This window comes from Struthio camelus, chromosome 1, assembly GCF_040807025.1.
Source record: "Struthio camelus isolate bStrCam1 chromosome 1, bStrCam1.hap1, whole genome shotgun sequence".
NCBI classification, from domain to species: Eukaryota; Metazoa; Chordata; class Aves; order Struthioniformes; family Struthionidae; genus Struthio; species Struthio camelus.
In genome coordinates this window covers 132,083,803-132,101,396 of record NC_090942.1, presented here as the reverse complement: position 1 = coordinate 132,101,396, position 17,594 = coordinate 132,083,803, and the positions used below count along the sequence as shown (strand labels likewise).

Genomic DNA, 17,594 nt, shown 5'->3' with positions numbered 1-17,594 from the left:
TTTTCCTCATTTCTTAGGATACGCATGAACAGTATCATTTTTTCTTCCCCAACTATGGCAATGATATTTTACTACTGCCTTAATTTTGACTAGTTTAATGTACAGAAACACATGGTGCTAAATGATGTCAGTGAAGAGCACAATGTTGATGGAAATGACAGGCTGCTATTAGAGGCAGGGATGGGTTTACGGGAAGCCCAGACTCTCTGTGAAAGGATTCGGGGGGGCCTCTGGGAAAATACAGAGCAGCAACATCTGTGTTTCACTGGGCTCTCACGAGAGAAAGAGTTCTGGATGCTTTTTATTACAGGTTTTTGATGAAATTGAGATGGCACCACCGCGTGTCTCCAAGATTAGAAATGTTAACGTTTCCTTCACCACATTTGGGAGCTGCCTTTGACAAAGCATGGCATAGCAGACACAGAGATGAGAGACCTGCTGTGTTGCAGAATTTGCCAGGCTCTTTAACAGCCATTATATGCTGCTTTAATCTTTCTTACTTTTTACTTTTCCTCTTCTCTAGCAAAATTTCTGATATATAAAAGCCTGTGTTATTTGTGAAGTAAAAGGTCTGCAGTAACGATAGTGTTTAACTTTTGATGTAAAGCACTCTTCTTCGGGCATGTTGCAAACAAGAGATTAGCTGTTTTCTTTTCATATTCTCTGCATAACAGTTCCACTAGAACTGCTATGTTACATTAAGTGCTTCGTTCTTTTTCTCATTTTCTTTCCCTTCTGTTTTTTAAAGACAGTTTAAAGAAGTAAATTAATATCCACTGCTAAGTGGGACCTATTTCTGTCAGGAAAACATAATAACGGTCATTGAGACAATGGCACATGCTGATATTGTAATGAACTGATGTAACACAGTACATTTCACAGACTCAAGGCAATTACCCATCTGAAAATTATCCATCCACTCAGCTTACCCACCCACACTGACAGTTTAAGAACAGTCCCCCTAGGATATTTCCAAGTGTTTTGACCAGTCTAGTTTTGAAATTTCACAAGTGGCACGACTGCCTTGAAAAAGGAAATCCAAGAGTTATTTCAAATATATCTTCTTTTAACATCAAATACTAGAACCATGAGATTAGAAAAGTGTTCTGATTTGCCAAAATGTCATTAATGTCTAGGTAGAATGTTTAGAACTGCAATTGGAAAATATATTTTAACCCTGTTGGTGACAATGGGAAGGTGGTAGACTGATATAAAAGATTTAAGAAAAAAGAAAATATTATCTATAAAAGATTCACTGTGATGTTTAAAAAATTATGGCAAAATGGGATAAATGGATTATAGGGGAATTTCATCCGTAAGTATTTTCTCCATTCCAATAGCAAATATGTGATTTGTATTTCAGGAAACACGTTGACCAAATAGAAGTCCAGAGGAGGGTAAGAGGTGTAGGAAACATAAGCAGTCGAAAGAATCCAGGCAAACAGCTTTCCACAAAACAACGTTAATGAACAATAGCCTTCAAATACACAAGGCACTATTGCCTAAAAGTTTATCCATGTGGTTGGTGAGTAAGTTAAGAAAATATGGGTTTATATTTCAACAAGCAAAGTTCATTTTAGATATCCAGGCAACTTCCTAAGGGTAGTGACATGCAGAAATAGACTCAATGGAGGTATCTTGGAGACCCCATCACTGAAACCTTTAAAAACAGGTTAGACAAGCTCTTGTCAGGTATGACATAATATATAATTCATCCTGTCAGGACAGGGGTTGGATTAGATGACCTCCTGAAATCCCTTCCAGCCATATTACTATTTAGAAGAACAGAATATACAATTACTATACTTTATAACCTGTCTAGGCTTTACTGCTTCTCTTCATTTTTTTCCCTGTCACCTTTACTGTTCTGTAATAAAATAACCAACAGAAAAATGGTTTTCTTTGTTGAATGACCCTCCCATGGTCTTATAGTGAAGTAACACTGAGATGATATTAAGTCCAGGTGTCCTGGATTCTTCGGGAGATAGGTAAAACTTTAAATGCCTACTTCTTGCAATCAGTAACTCACTTTCAGCCCACATATCTGATTTCCTTCCTGCAAAAACCTAAGCCCAGGAGAGAGGGAGGAGGACAGAGAGAAATGAGGAAGGAAACTGCTGGCGCACATGCTCCAGCCTCACCCCAGAGCAAAGCTGGGATGTAGTCAGGGTGCGCAGCCAGGCACAGGAGCTGGGAAACATTCCCCACTCTACTGACTGAGCTGCAGTCCTAATGTCTGAGGTGTTTCTGAAAAGGTTTTCTATATAGTGTAACTAGTTCCCAATGATTCCAATAAAGTGTTTTTTAAAGTTTAGACATACAATCCAGTTACGTCAATTTAAAGAGCTCCTTCATGTAAACTGGGCTGCAATAGTTTGTCCTTAGCAAATGTCAGTAAAAGAGGTTTCCCTTCATGGCTCAAATGTCACAGAAGCGATAGGAAAAAGCTGTTGCAAATCAACTCACTAGTGGTAACGAGATAAGCTTTAGGACTTCCTTATCAGATCCCTCTGAGCCATCATTCCCACAATTCCCCTTAATTTTTGAGTGATTCAGCTCATCTGGAAATTAGGTAGCAATAGCTCATACAGTACAGGTCATAAATGCTTCTTCGTTGATTTCATATTATTTGGGAACAGCTGATGTGCATGCCCAGATCCCACCTGCAACAGGTTTTTCTCTCTTCCCCTCACCTGAGAGTTAACTGAGTGAGAAAGAGGGTTTTCACTTACTCGCTGCAGACATTAGACATACAACACTGCTTCCTGGGAGAGTCGTCCTCCCTAAAGAACCCTTCCAATTCTGCATCCTCGGGACACCAGAATCCTTGGAGAACGAGTACTACACTGGTGACTGCTGCCTGCTAAGAAGCAACTGCTTGAACACTGAGTCCTCTCTATTCCTCTGGCTTCCTGACCTGGTAGAGAGAAGGTGAAAAGGGAGGGGGAGGAGGAAAGGCATCCTTGCTCCAGTACCGATCAATTTGGCCACTTACCTTAGGTGTAGTCCATCCTACGTGCTCACTTTGGTGTCTAAAATAATAAAGGAAGCCTTTAAGATCCATTAGGTGAGACAAAATTAGCTAGATTCTCTCTTTCTTCTAAAAATGGTTGAAGTTTAGTGAGCTTATTCATATTTAAAAGTTAGTACATATAAGTTGTGTATTTAAAACCTGGAACAGCAGGCCTGACTGATCCTTGCACAAAAGTTGTCATGTGTATGGAAGTTTCCTTTCTAAGAAACTCTCCATTTCTACTCTTGCAAGCCTCAAAAATCATAAAATTAATCTTACTAACTTTTTTGTTATTATTCTTAGCCTAGCCCCACTAAACGAAGAAGATATGTATTATCCTGTTATGTGTGCTTGTGTGTATGTACGTGTGCACATGTGCACGCGGCCTGTGTATATGTGAGAAGCTGGGACTACGCTCTCAGCTAGCAAAAGATGGTTATTGCTTATCCAGAAGTGAGGATGACTCCAAATTCAATTTCACTTTGCCTAAGTGTAGTGGTTGGCAGTTTAGTGTATAATATGTACTAGTTATCTAGCCTTACTGTATGAAGTACGAATCTGTGACTGCCTCCTAAAGTAGGTATGCTGGGATAAAACGCCATCTGGAGGTGTCTGTGCCTCTCCGTTCACTCCAGACGGAGCCTAGATGCCCCGGTTAGACTGGATGTCTGACTCTTAGACCGCTCCGTTTAAGCAGGATGAAATCTACCCTGTGTGACAAAATAGCGAGTGATAATATAAAAGGAAAGGACAGATTCTTTTCTTCTGAACCTGAAACTAGTGTCATTTTCCATATGTATAACATAAGCAAATAACATAAGCATACACAGAAGAAAAGGTGTCTGTATACCATGTGTGCCTGTATAAACATTTGTATGATTATTTACCTAAGTCTAGACAAAGTGTGAATTTCTAAAAGAGTCTGGGCCAATTTCACTGCTGACATAAGCCATGAAATGACTACTAATTTATATCAACAATGCAAAGGATTTGTAGATTTGCCTATGATGCCAGCTAGCAAATTACAGCCCAGTGTCCTCACAGTGCTTTTTGATTTTAGGACATTTCTATCAAAGTTCCTCTGCAAATCTCTTTAGTTTCAGCTATTGAATTGTACTTGTGTACATTTCACATTCAAAACAGCAGACTTTATAACTTAAAATAAATGTTAAGAATGCTAAGACAACATGTGTGTGCAGATCTCAAATTCTCTCTCAAAATCTCAAAATATCTTGGTATAATATTTACTGACACTGTTCAGGATTTTTGTCAATGAAGAAAATGAGATTCCTGACTGGCTTTCTGGTTTTTTTTTTTGTTTTGTTTTTGCTGTTTACTGCAATGCCCAGAAGGTCCACTAGAGAAAAAAGTTCTGTTTTTAAAGGGAGAGGTGAAAATGACAGCATAACAGATTTCAATCAGTCTATAAAGCCATTTCAAATAAGAACATTTTAGTTGCAGGACAACATCTTTGGGAGCAAAGTTATTGCTCATTAGGCATTAACAATGTTCGTAGTCTACAACAGCAAACTGCTGCAAAGAAAGTTTATTTTAAACTATTAGAAAAATTACGTAAACAAAGGTTATACGTTAAACTTGGAAACGGAATATGAGAAATGGATGTCATGCTTTCTCTTATCTAAAAGAAACCCTCCTAACCACGTTAACTAAAAGTGCAAGTTTGTTTCTAATTTAGCCTTTCTCACATCTCTTCAGAGAAAAGGGTATCTCACAGTCGTAGCCTCTGTTGAACGGTACTTTGTGATTAGAAGCTGGCTGTTGCTGGTATTACAGACCTGAGCATAAGTAAGGGGCATCCACGGTGAGGTAGGTGGGAATTGCCTTTTTTGTACAGCACCGGTTCTATCCAGCTGAGACAGCCACTAGAAGCATTGGAGAATTAAATTGCCTGGGAGGCTGCTTTTAGTTAAAATGTTTTTTCAGCCCTCCTGTATGCTACAAACGTGCTCATGAGAAGATTCATGCCCACAATGCTAAGGGTAGGAAACAAATAGAGAAAAAGCTTACAAATTCTCAGGAACTGTGTCAATATCTGGACTGGAAAATCGTCCTTACTGGTACATTTCAGAGTATGGGGAAAAATGCACATGTAAATGGACAGCTGCTTCTTCCCACAATTAAAAGAAAGTCCTGCAAAGTACTTTGCCACACTGTTTTTTGGTAGAAGTGCAGTTGTCTTTGATAAATACAAGCTACTAATTTACATGCCTAGATTATGTTCTTGTATGTACACAGAGGCCCTTACCTCACAAGTTTTATACCTTGCAAGAGACTTCATAAATAGTCTGTATGTATCAACCATAGTCTTGTGGCAATGTCAAATCAGAGCTGGAGTGCCAGCAGTGTTGTGGGAGGAGACGTTTCCTCACCTGATCCTGTGGGCTTTGACAATCCTTAGTGCATCTGGCAGAGCTGCCCTTCTGGGAGCCCGAGGATGCTCCTGCTCGAGGAGCAAAAACATCAGCCATCTGACGGGAGGCAGCAGAAAAACTTTCAGGAGAATCTCTCCACTGTGTGTGTTTGCCTCCTGTTTTCTCAGGTATATAATCTGTTTTGGTGAGGTCAAATGAGATTCCTTTCAGGGAAAACTCAATTAGAAATTTGGCCTCAAATGTTCTCTGATGTTTAAAAGGAATAAAAGATCCAAAATCCACACACAGGCCACATGACTGTGTAGTCCTCCAGCAGGTGCCTAATACCTCCACAAACCATGAGAAGATTCTTGAACCCCTCAGAGCTCCTCTTACACCTTCCAGCCGTTCATGTCCCGTGTATAAGGCCAAATGCCAGCTGTGCTTTCCCATTTGCTGCTGATTCCCAGCCTTGTGCTGACTTCCTTGCAATGCACCTGTCAGCTGCTCCTTCCCCCCATCCCTTCTCTGCTTTACCTGCCTTGCCTTCTTTTGTTGTCTCTCTCCTGGTAACACCATATATATTTTTATTTAATTTCTTCTTGAAATCTCTCCACTATATGACAGTGCTCCTTCCTGCCAACAGACCGTTCAAAAGGATGTAAGAGGGACCTGCTCTGGGGTCCCTGCTCTTAGGCCCTGCAGCTGGCACAGGCAAAGAACACCTCATGGCCCTTTTCTTCACCGTGGAGACGACACCTCCTCCACTGATGCTGCTGGCTCTGGCCTAGGTTACTATACTGCTTTTCTAGTGTTACTAGGGTGGGTTGTGGGATATAGCTGAGGAGTCCTGGGCACAGGACTGTGAAGAAATGAGGCATATTGCTGGTCTGACTGGGAGGGCTACTGTGCCTTTCACACCAATTCTCCCAGAGCTATGAGCGGTGGGGTAAGAAAACTACCTACATCAGAAATTGCCTGCCTATACAGACTGCCTTAGTCTCAGCATCCATGTGAACCACCTAGGTGGCATGTCATGATAAAACAGCCTCCTAGGGCCTCTCCCACAGCCCCATCCTCTCACCTCTCACAGCAGGTTAAACGTGAGGACACGGTCATGGTGCCATGCATGGTAACGCTGCAGAGACTGCCCCAGCCCCACAATCACGAGAGCAGCACAAGTTTCAGGGCTTCCAATTATTCTGAACACAAGCTGCTGAAATAGCAGCTGAGATAGCACCTTCCCCCTCCTCCTTTTCCTTTCCAACAAACACAAAAAGCCAGAGGATCACCTGCCTTCACTCTGATGCTGAGAGAGGCAGCAGTGGTATAACCCCATTCCTGAGACCTACACTGCCCTTACAGATCCCTCTGAGGAGCCCCTGCGTGGCACTCAGCCGCCGCGTCAGTGTTGGGCCTGGAGGTTCCTGGGTACACAGCACTGAGGGTGCCTATCTACCCTCACACTTGGTTTCTGCAGGCAGCTTCCAGGCAAGGCACTAGTTGTGGGCTACAGGCCCCGGGAGCAGGAAGGATAAAAGGGGCATCACATTTGCCAACGTTACGTTGCTTCCAGCAGAACACAGAGTTGGCAGTGCAGCTTGGACCTGCATCAGACAGGGCTGGAGGCAAGCTTTTACCTCAGCAAGAATCCCAGATAGCTGATAAACAGAGGTCTCCTCCACCACTGCTGCAACTGCCTGAAGCTGCAGGAGGATCTTGACCCAGACTCCCTCTGATGAAGCTACATTGCTACGTTGCATGGAAGCCTCCTTCTGCAAGGCCCAGGCTTCCCTTCTCTGCTGTGTGCCTGAGAGGTCAGCCAGGTCCAGCAGGTCACCTAACCCTGCTGCTGGGGGCATCAGGAGAGACAGTCCCCTGCGTCACAGCAACGGCCAGGGCCATGCAGGCCACCCGGTTCAGAGTTCAGTTTCACCCATTCTGCTCAGGAGAGGGCCAAGGCAGAAAAGGATCTATCCCAACACTTTTCCTACCCAGTTGAAAATTGTGCTCTCAAAATAGGGGGCGTAAATCCTTGGACAAGAGTGATTTTGCTTATCACTGTGAGCACTGTATCCTCACAGACACTTAAGAGGCTGAACAGCTTGGTCTTCCTCCTGCACAGCTGCCGTTACAGCCCCTTCTTCAGAGGAAAAGTCAGTGGGGGAGAGAACAGGCCATCCAGCCCCAGAGGGCTGGTGGGGAAGGTAGGATCTTCCTCACTCTGCAAATATTTTTTGTACCCTTTTGCTAAAGCACTGGCTTCTCTTGTGAATTACAGTCTCTCCCCTATCTGCTTACAATCAGATCTCGGCACAGTCTCCACACTAAAATCAGACCCTTCCCCACTCTCTTCTTTCCCATTTCTGTTTGTATCTTTAAGGCTTTATCTCGGTTCCTCCCATAAGTCTTATTTAAATTTCCTGCTCTGCCATTTGTCTTCCTCTGACCTATGAGGAGACTTTTTTTGCCGCACCTCTGCAGAAAGCCTTGATAAATTGGTTTTCCCATTCAGATTTCCTGCTTACTGTTCCCTGGTCCTTCCATTTGAACAGACAATAGTTAAATCACTAACAGTATTGCTGGTCCAAGAGAAATACAACAGAGTACAGCAAGTTCAAGGTGTTCAAGGTGGATTCATTGTGCACAGAAGTAATATTTTTCGTGACAACTTCAGCAAATTGAGCAGAATACAGAATTTGTTCAGAGAGGGAGATTCCTGCTTATCAAACCTGGAGATATGAGCTGGTCCACCTCAGTCATGAAAACTCGTGTTTTGAGCTGCATAATAGATCCAAACTCCTGTTTGTCTGAAGGTGACTGTTCAGCAGAAAATCCTTGCCTGTGACCAAGGTTCAGCTATTAAAATTCATTGTTAGGAGTACTGCCAAGAACTCTCTTCTGCCACTCATAGCAGAGAAGAAAATGGAATTATTTCCACCCTTACGTCTGAACAGCAAGTGCATATTAAGAAATTCTCAGTGTCATATCAAGCTCTTTTAAGTTGAGGCTGTTGAATTTTTTTAGTCCTTACCCAAGAATCATCTCCTACCTGTAACCATTTCATGTTTTTGGGAAAAGATATTTCTTTGGCAGCATCCTTGGAAGCTAACTATCGTAAGCTCACAGGCTATATATACCAAAAGAAGAAAATATTTGTATATGTTAGATTGATGGATAGTAAGTTCATAAGCTATTGTAAGCTCACAAAATGTATATATTCAGCCAAGATATTCTCCATATATGCACATATATTTGCTGTATATGCATATGTGTGTGTGTGTGTACATAAAAACATAAATTTAGCAGAAATTAAAGACTAAGACCTCCCTCTTTCATTGTCTAGCGTGGATCAGTAGTGAAGAGTGCTTTACTTTTTAAGACTTATTGTGTCTTGGAATTTGTGAGGAGCTCCTCAGAAGACACAGCCCTACCCAGAGTTATGTGGGCACCAAAAGATTGTATATTTAAGCTATGCCAGTGCTTTTCAGGATGAGGATTGTGGATTTTTTGTTTTGTTTGTTCAGTGATGGTGTCTTAGTCTATTATGAGATCCTTGTTGCTATGGCAAAACAAATCTCAGTGGTAATACTTAACGGGTGAACTTGTCCTCCTGGGACAAGTTTGGCTACCTCTGTGGGTATTTCCACTAATTTTATCCAAGTACAGGAAGGTACATAACAAGAGTCCCCCTCCTTATCTGAACATAGGATCTGTGATTATCCTTTGCGCAAGGTGGCAGCAAAAGAAAACACTTCAAACTCTTTCCTCACTCCCCTGCACACCTTTGATTAAGGAGAATGACTGCCTCAACTATATTAACCGTATTTTAAAAAACTCCTCTGATTACTAGTGGTTAATATATATGTAAATAATACATAGTTAATCGCTATCTTTTACTTTGGGAACACCTTCACTTGCACTTCTCTCCCCATTTTAAAAAAATATTCACCAGGGGAAAAGGCCAGAAAACTGGATGCAGAGAAGGGAACCAATGAAACAAACCCCTTTAAAAATATTGATTTTCCCTTTCTGTTTTTATTTTTAAAGAAGGATTTTTTTCAATAAAAGCACAACTGCTTTAGGAGAAAAGATCAAGTCTAAGACAGGAAAAAAAAAAAAGAAAATCAATTTGTAAGCTCAGTGCTTAAATAAGACACGTCCATGCTAACTGACAAATATGTACTTGTGCTACATCATATTTCAGCAGAATAATTTTGCATTTCTATGAGGCTAAACAGTCTGAAGAATCTGGCTCTTGAAATATCACCAAGTGAATACCTAGAGAAAAAAGCAAAGAAAGGTTTTCATGACCCTATTTCACATTTGCTGTTTGGAAACTAATTTTAGAGTTATTTTTGTCTGCTCGTTTTGTTTTGGGGAACAGAGTTACTTTGCTTTTCTGAAGACCAAAATGTGTTGAACAGAATGTTTTATCACAAGTATTAGAAGTACTAATAAAGCTAGTTCAAGTTTCCATCAATCTCAAAATGTTCATAACACATTTTCCTTATACAGAACAAACCCTAAGGTGAATATTTTATTTAATATTCCATATAGACACGCCAGTTCTGTTAGTACAACACAGTCAAAGTTGTTCACTGACTGCAGAAAGCCTTTCTGCAGACAGCCAGTATTTGAACTGAGCCAAACTGTGATTATAGTATCCTGTTCCAATATTACGGAAATATGCAAAGTAAATGGCTTATTTCTCCTTCTGCATGCCACTACGTTTAAAATTTAAACGTAGGCTAATGTTTATTTTGAAAAAGGAGCGATTACTCACCTTAAAATTACAATATTGTAAGTGCGATCTTTATTCAGAGACATGGTAAAAGAATACTCAGTCCACTTTGGAAATGAACTTTCTTAACAATTTTAAAGCTTATTTTGATGACTGCAATCTTATTCCAAGAAAACTATGTTTAATAAAAATTAAATTTCAGAACTCAAAGAATATTTTATTATTGAATACAAAAATACTATCTATGTAAAAACAATAAGTTAGTTTATTTACAGTACTTTACAGTATTCTGCTCTAGGGCTTCCTTTGCATTGGATTTATTTTCATTATTTTACATGCCTTTATAATTTTGCACAAAGCATTTCCAAAAGCATGTCATCCATGTTCACTGCTCCAATGATGGGCCTAAAGAATAGTTCAGCAATCACATTAGCATTAATAGATCTTAACAAGGATAGAACAACATTCAGCTTGGCAAATCTGGCTTCATCACCTCTATGAATGAGTCTGACATGTTCATTTAGAGCTTGCTGTGCTTCCCTCTGCAGTCCTTCGATATACTGTGTACACTGCAGTCCAGGTAGATCTGAAAGAAAAAACAGGAAAGATAAATTATATTGTTTACATAAATTTCATCTATAAAACAACATTCTTAAAGAACAATAATTAACATCTTACAGATTATGTTTATCACACAAGCAATGAAACAAATAAAATGGCTAGAGGACTTTTTGTATGCAGTATGATCATGCCAAGTTTTTATAGTCCAAAATCTTATCATGTTGTTGTTCTGGACATTCAATACTCTTCTCTGTTATGCAAATTTGAAATACAATGTTTTACAACATTCCTGTAAGTGTTTAAAAAATAGTTGATAAAATAGAAACTTCCACTGAAGAACACTGTCCAAAATACCTTTGCAATGACAAAAGCAATCTGTAAATTGCAGAGAGAACAACAAAAGGAACTTAGTTGTTAACTTGTTGACTTCTACAAAATGCCTTATTCACATTTAAAGGATCTATTTGACAACCGCTTTTGAGTTGCTCCAGATTACAAGTGGCAAAAAGTATTAACTCTAACGTGCGATAGAAAGTTTCCTAGTGAACCAAACTATGGATAGTGAAGGACTGAGAGTACATAATCTTTCATTTGCAGTCTAACAATTTGGCAGTGGGAATGTAGTCATCAGGCAGTGCCATATCCAACCTGCCAGCTACCTTTCAGGTAAGTTATTGACATGATAATCACTTGGTAGAGCCACATCTGTGGAAGTTTCTATCCCTGGAGATGTTGGCCAAAAAAAAAAAAAAAGAAAAAAAAAAAACCCCAGCAATTAAGCACATAGAATCAAAGCAGCACTTCCCTATCTATTCCCATTGTCCCCAAAAGCCTAGCGATTTGGCTTGCTTTCTGTCCACTGTGTGCAAACCTCCCAGGGGAGCCCTGTTTGGATCCGTTACCCTCAGACAGATGGTAATTCATGACCAGAGGAAGGATGCCACAACATCGACAACATGCTTTGCGAGGCAGAGGTGATAATTTTGAGAGCGTGAGAGCGCCAAGCGCGCCAGTCAGACACAAACAGGAAACAGCAGCTGCCTCCTAACTTTTCCTAAGCAGTTGCCGCGCATTTGTTTTATTAGTAGAAAAGGTCTGTGGAAGGCGCCAGCCGCCGGGACCCCCGATGGCGCGGCCGCTGCCGGCCGCCCTCTCCAGGCGCTGCTTGCCGCCTCGGCCCCGCGCGGCCCCTAACGGCCACGCGGCGCGACCGTTAACGGGCACGGCGCCGGCCGGTGACGGCCAGGCAGCGGGCGCCGCCGCTCCCCTTGACTGCCCACCCAGGGCCGGGGTCGGGAGGGGCTGAGCCTTTGCTTCCCTCTCCTCCACGACCTCTCCGCTGCCCCTGGCGAAAAGCTCCGGGGGGCGGGGGGGCTGGCCAGTTTAGCTGGGGGTACGGCTGTGTTTTCCCCCTCCCTCCGCCTGGGGCCCGTGGACAGCTCTGCCGGACCTCCGGAGGACAGCCGCTGCCTTCTTCCCTGAAGGCTCCGCGTCCCGTCACTCACCCGGGTTGAAGAGCACCGTCCCCTTGAGGTAAGCGTACTCTTTGGTGCTGATATCCAGGCTCCAGCACTTGGCCAGGAAGCCCTTGATGGCCTGAATCTCGCCGGCCGAGGGCAGGTGCGGGCCGCCGCCGGGGCCGTGGTGCTGCCGCGCCGGCGGCGGGCCCCGCGGCGGGTGCTGCTCGCCGTGCCGCCGGTTGGTGAGGATCCTCTGCAGCATGCTGGGCTCCGCGCTCTCCACCGTCTCGAAGTGCACCCGGTCCTGCGCCAGCCCCAGCACCAGCAGGGGCGCCCAGCAGCTGCGCACCAGCACCAGCTGCTCGTCCAGGGGCAGCTCCTGGAAGCAGGGCACGTTCTGGACGAAGCGCAGCGTCTTCACCAGCACGGCCGAGGCCGCCTTGCACGCCACCTGCGGGCTCTTCAGGGCCACCCGCCGCTGCGAGCCACACGAGCAGCCGCGGCCTGGCTGCCCCCGCCTCGGCCCCGGCCCCGGCCCCTGCCCCGGCGGCAGCCGCCTCTCCGACGCCTCCTGCTCCTCGCTCTTGAGGATGTTGTAGAGGATGCTGCTGTGCCGCCTGCTGTCCGCGCAGCACCGGCAGCGCTCCATGCACGCCATGGCACCGAGGGGGCTGCTGCGGGCCGGCGGCTGAGCTCCGGGGGCGACAGCGGTCCCTGCTGCCTGGCCCGCCGGGGAACGCACACTGCTCGCCCTCTGCCCGGCTCTTAACTTATTTATAGCCGGCGTCTGTATGTGCGTGTGTGTGTGTGCGCGCGCGTGTGTGGGGCCGTACGCTCTGTCTCAGCAGTTCAAAGGGGCAGACACTCTTTACTGGCTGGAAAAGAGAGAGAGGAGGGAAAGAAAAGAAGAAAAGAAAACCCTCCTTCCTCCTCCTTTCTCGAGACGGCGATGCCTAGAGGGAGCCGGCGAGCTGTCCGCCTTTGCCTTCAGGCTCCGCCGTGATAAGAGGCAAAACGCCCTGCCGCCCCCCCCTCCCCTGCCCCACCCCCCCCCCCCCGCCGTGCAGGGCGGCAGGACGCCGGGTTTCTCCCTCTCTTTCCAGACCGGCGGCCCTTTTTATGCTTTACCTGGTCTCCTTGAGATGTGGAGGGCGACCTGACGAAGACTGCTCAAAGCACGCTTTGGCTTTCCCCTGGAGAAGCGCCCGCAGCGCAGACACCACCGCGCGGGGCACCTCCCGCCGCGGCCTCCCTGGAGGGGCGGCAGACCCCCACCCCGCCAGGGGGCCTGGTCGTAAAACAGCGCCGTGGCCCCTGGCCCCGCCGCTCCCCGCCCTGTCCCACGCAGCCGAAGGCGCCGGAGCAGGAACGAGAAAACTTTGGAGGGGAAGGAGGACTTGATCTAGAAGATAAAATTCCTCCAGAAGGAGAAGAAGGGAATATCGGTAATGGTACCAAGAGCTTCTGCCTATGCATATTCTAAGAAATGCTGCCGCAGGGGCCTAACACCTTGGTGCTGTTGTGTGGGGAGGGAGAAGTACAGGCACGGTCCTGCCACCCTGGGACAGTTCTGTGGGATTGGGGTGCTGGCAGGGCTCTGTCAGGGTGCCCTGGGGCTGGCAGCCCTGCAATATGCAGAAGCCAGACTGGCCTAAGGTGCTTCCACCTGTGCAGGCTGTCCATCCTCCATGAATAACTCCCTTCTACTTTGCAACACATGGCTTATCTTTCCAATGTCTTGGTATTTTGTGTTCCTTCCGTCAGTTTAAAATAGTTCTATTTTCCTTACAGGTTTGCCTTGCCCCCTTGACAACTTTGATCCCTCCTTTTCAGATACTGGTCTCTTGCTGATGCCATATGGACTCCAAAGCAGGGAAATAATCAGTCCAGATCTTGATAGTTACAAGGGAGAGATAGAGGAATGATTGTCCAAGAGTGATTTTACTCCTGACTGAAAAATACGCACTTCTACTTTCTCGTTCAGACCAATGAAAAATGTATGCAACACAGAATAGTGCTTACTCGCTACAGTAAGTAAAGAGTTACTTCTCTGTGTGCCACATGTGGTCTAAAACAGAAACTTTATTAGTTACGTGTTTCATGTGGACTAGAAGAACCCTGGCACAGATTTAGAGGAACTAGCTGGTTGCAAGTAGCGTGCTGTACCTGTTCCATCAGTATCTGCTACCAAGGGAGGTCTAAATTGCTCCTGGAAAGACTTCTTTTCTTTCAATAAAAGTATGCATGTTTTAAAGGAAATATCAGTGGCTGCTTTGGGCTCTGTAGTAACATAATAACTCTAGGCCACATCTGAGCAATTTCCTTCCCACTGAAGCCAGTCCTACACTATTAGCTTCGTGGGTATAGATTTATATAGCCATTTCTCTCTAGATAGTCCTTTGCAATTGGACTCAGAAGGGTATTTCTTACAAAGGGCATGTTTAACATGAAGCACTAGTGGTTTATTTGCCTGTAGTACACCTTATTTTCTAGATGCAGATTGTCCAAAATGATTATAATTATTTATAATTATATTTATCTTATTATGATACTCTTCAGTTTTACATCTGCAATGTATTATATAATTTAAATTAGTTGTATTAAAATGTTATGTTATTAACCTTTCCTTCAGCAATCTTATGCTTTTCTAACACAAGGATTTCAGACCTTTGACTGAGGACTTTATCAATTTTTTCCACAGAGCGAGTAAGATAAAGCCCTATTGGCTTTGCAGTAGCGCAGTACTTTGGCTTTGCAAAGTAACGAAAATTGTTACTTTGTGCCAGTGAGCTGATGACTACAGTTTGCAGACAGGTGAGTTAGTTCCCTGGACTAGAAAACAATGACATTTCACTGAACACAGTTTAAAGGAAAAAAGTCTTCTGCTTGCTATAAGTAGAATTCAGAATAAATTTAGTGACACCAATTTTGTCATTAGATAGTATCACTGATAACTGGAAAACACTTGTCTAATTGGCATCTCCTTACCATTCCAGACTGTTCCCTGTTATATTCTAAGTATTTTCTCAACATTATTATGCTATGATTTTAGTCTTTGTCCTTTTTAGTATTTTTCCTTTTTAGTCTTTTTTTTTATGCACTAACTTCAGAGATGAATCTTGCCAAGTCTTAGAAATGGGCATCCCTAAAGTTTTGTTGGCTTCAGTAGCGCTTCTCCTATGAAGTAAGTATTTGTAGACTAACTGAGGAATCTTAAATGTGCTTTTTATTGGTTTGCAGCTTGGAAGGTGTCTCAGGGAAAGCATGGTACAGCTGAAGTTCAAATCATTGTTTTTACAGTTCTGGCCTTGCACTTCAACTGTGGGAACATTGTGCTTCTTCTGGAATAGTGCTGCTTACACAGGGCTATATTTTAGAAGTACAAAGGCCCTGTGGAACTTTTATGCCGGATCTACAATAGAAATTTTTGCTGGTGTAGCAATGTTGGTTGCAGGTGTTAAATTTTTCAAGGCATTTCTCTTTTAGCCAAGTCTCAAATGTAGATGCAGTTCTGCTGTCATATAATGGTTTTGCTGACACAGTTCACGTCATTTTCTGAACCAACCTATACAAAAAAGATTTTTCTTTGATAACTATGTCCTCACTGGGAAGATTTGGACACTTTATTAACAAAAGTTCAGAATCAAGCTGCCTTCCTAACACTCCTTTCTTCCCCTGATGGCATCTCATGGCAAAACTGAAACCTGATATACTATATAGTGCCAGAAGTTACATTACTGCAGTTAAAAGCGTACCTCCTTCTCTCAAGACTGCATGTAAGCTCTCGTATCTCTTTTTTTCTAACTCTTAATATTTAAGTCTAAAATACATGGCAGTTTATTCAGGGCACACCTTCATATTCTGTTTCTCATCTAAAACACTTAGAATGTCTTAGAAATATTTGCTAGTGTTTCTCACATTGATATTTAACATGCAATTTGAACAGTCTTTATTTTCATGTCCTATGTACATTATCTATTTATAGTATTCAAGCTAAATTAAAGCCAGGAAAGCTTCCTCTCTAAAAAAAAAGAGGAAAACAAAATTCCTCGCAAGCAAGTGTTTTTTGACAAGAATACATGAAAATACTTTTAGCAAAAGGTGAGTATTACATGAGTGTTTCCAAGCTCCACATTGTGCAATTATTAATAGATTTACATGCTTCTAGGTGAAGGTTTAGTTGTTTATTTGCTTTTTTAACTCACACAAAGACCTTGGATATGAAGGTGTTACAGTGCAATCTTACTCTTTCATGTTGTTCTTCAGTGCCTCTGTATCGCTCATCTGGTAGCACATTTAATACTTGGCCAGAGGGCGAGACTTCAGTTTCAGAACAAAATCGGCATTTGTTTTTATGCCGTCAGTGCTTTAGTGTGCCGTTAGTTTGAGAGATGTTTTTTCCAGTGAGGGACTAGTGTCTGCTGAATACCTACTGATCCTCTGAGTATAGAGCTGAAAAATAAAATTTATAAAATTATAAATTTAGAAATGTGTAAAAAAAAAAAGTGCTGAAAAAAATCCTAAAATCAGATGTAAAAATGAGGCTCAATTTACTGATTAGCACAGTAAAAGTTAATTTTTTTCTCAGAAAAAAAGGGATTTAATGTAGAATATTGTTATGAAGATATGATTAGCAAGATGTCTTTTGTTTCTGACCAAAGAGAAGTACTCCATTAAAACCAAGTTTTGGAATTTAAGTATATTTTTATTTTTCACACCATATCTCTCATGTGACTGTCAATTTGTCAGATTGACCACCGTTCACAGCATTCCTATTTTACTGAGATGTTTACTTGAAAATAACTCGGGATTAGGCAAAAGGTATTACCAGTAGCAGTGCTCTACCTATACACTGTATCATGTATTTCTGATGGCACTGTTACCTCTTTTACTTGATTTGCAGTGGATTCTTTGGGAGGAGCATATTAAGAGCCTAACTGATTCTGTGTGAGCCAAGGACAGTTGCTCTGTACGCAGACAAGGGATGCTGACCTGAATTTACAAGAGTTTTTGCAGATATCGTGAGTGTGATTTGACTACCCTTATTGTATTCCACCACCAGCCCACCTAGCAGTATGATTTTTTTCTGGATCAGGGTATGCATATGGTGACACTTACGGAATTAGCTAGCGTATACAATAAGGAGCTTATACCAGTTTTAAACCTTTATGCCAGCTGCTTGAAGGCAGGTGGTATCTGATCTAGTATAACCTGTAGTGATGTCAAGTCAACTTTTCCGTATTTCTTAAAGAAATTTGAATCATCAAAAGGGATTTTTGTCAGATCAGCACTTTGCATCATATGACTGCAGTATTTTGGATCCAGAAGTAAGACTCCTGACTTGGCTTTTGCTGTTTCTGGACCATGCAATTCAGTGTTGTATTTCCTCTGGCAGACAGCGAATTTGTGGAGTCCTTCACATACTGCAGACATTTTTTCTCACA

General features: G+C 42.9%; 1 protein-coding gene and 1 long non-coding RNA gene across 5 annotated transcripts; one reads left to right on the top strand and one right to left on the bottom strand.

Moving 5' to 3' along the window:
- Window positions 1-9,408: 9,408 nt before the first annotated feature.
- NR0B1 (nuclear receptor subfamily 0 group B member 1) lies at window positions 9,409-13,347 on the bottom strand. Of its 3 annotated transcripts, none has more exons than XM_068917314.1 (3): window positions 12,196-13,153; window positions 10,623-10,715; window positions 9,409-9,666 (listed from the first exon to the last, which is right to left on the bottom strand). In XM_068917314.1, exons 1-3 carry the CDS (start codon window positions 12,806-12,808, stop codon window positions 9,611-9,613), a joined length of 762 nt encoding a protein of 253 aa, XP_068773415.1. In that variant the 5' UTR covers window positions 12,809-13,153; the 3' UTR covers window positions 9,409-9,610. The 3 variants fall into 3 exon arrangements, with proteins under 3 accessions (XP_068773415.1, XP_068773407.1, XP_068773399.1); XM_068917306.1 differs by lacking the exon at window positions 9,409-9,666 and adding an exon at window positions 13,279-13,347 and having other exon boundaries at window positions 10,291-10,715; window positions 12,196-13,025; XM_068917298.1 differs by lacking the exon at window positions 9,409-9,666 and having other exon boundaries at window positions 10,291-10,715.
- Window positions 12,093-16,840, top strand: LOC138062018 (uncharacterized). 2 transcript variants are annotated; one of them, XR_011135991.1, is made up of 5 exons: window positions 12,093-12,223; window positions 13,254-13,595; window positions 13,942-14,180; window positions 14,852-14,964; window positions 15,391-16,840. It is a non-coding gene; the product is annotated as an uncharacterized lncRNA (long non-coding RNA). The 2 variants fall into 2 exon arrangements; XR_011135990.1 differs by lacking the exons at window positions 14,852-14,964; window positions 15,391-16,840 and having other exon boundaries at window positions 13,942-14,625.
- Window positions 16,841-17,594: the final 754 nt, after the last annotated feature.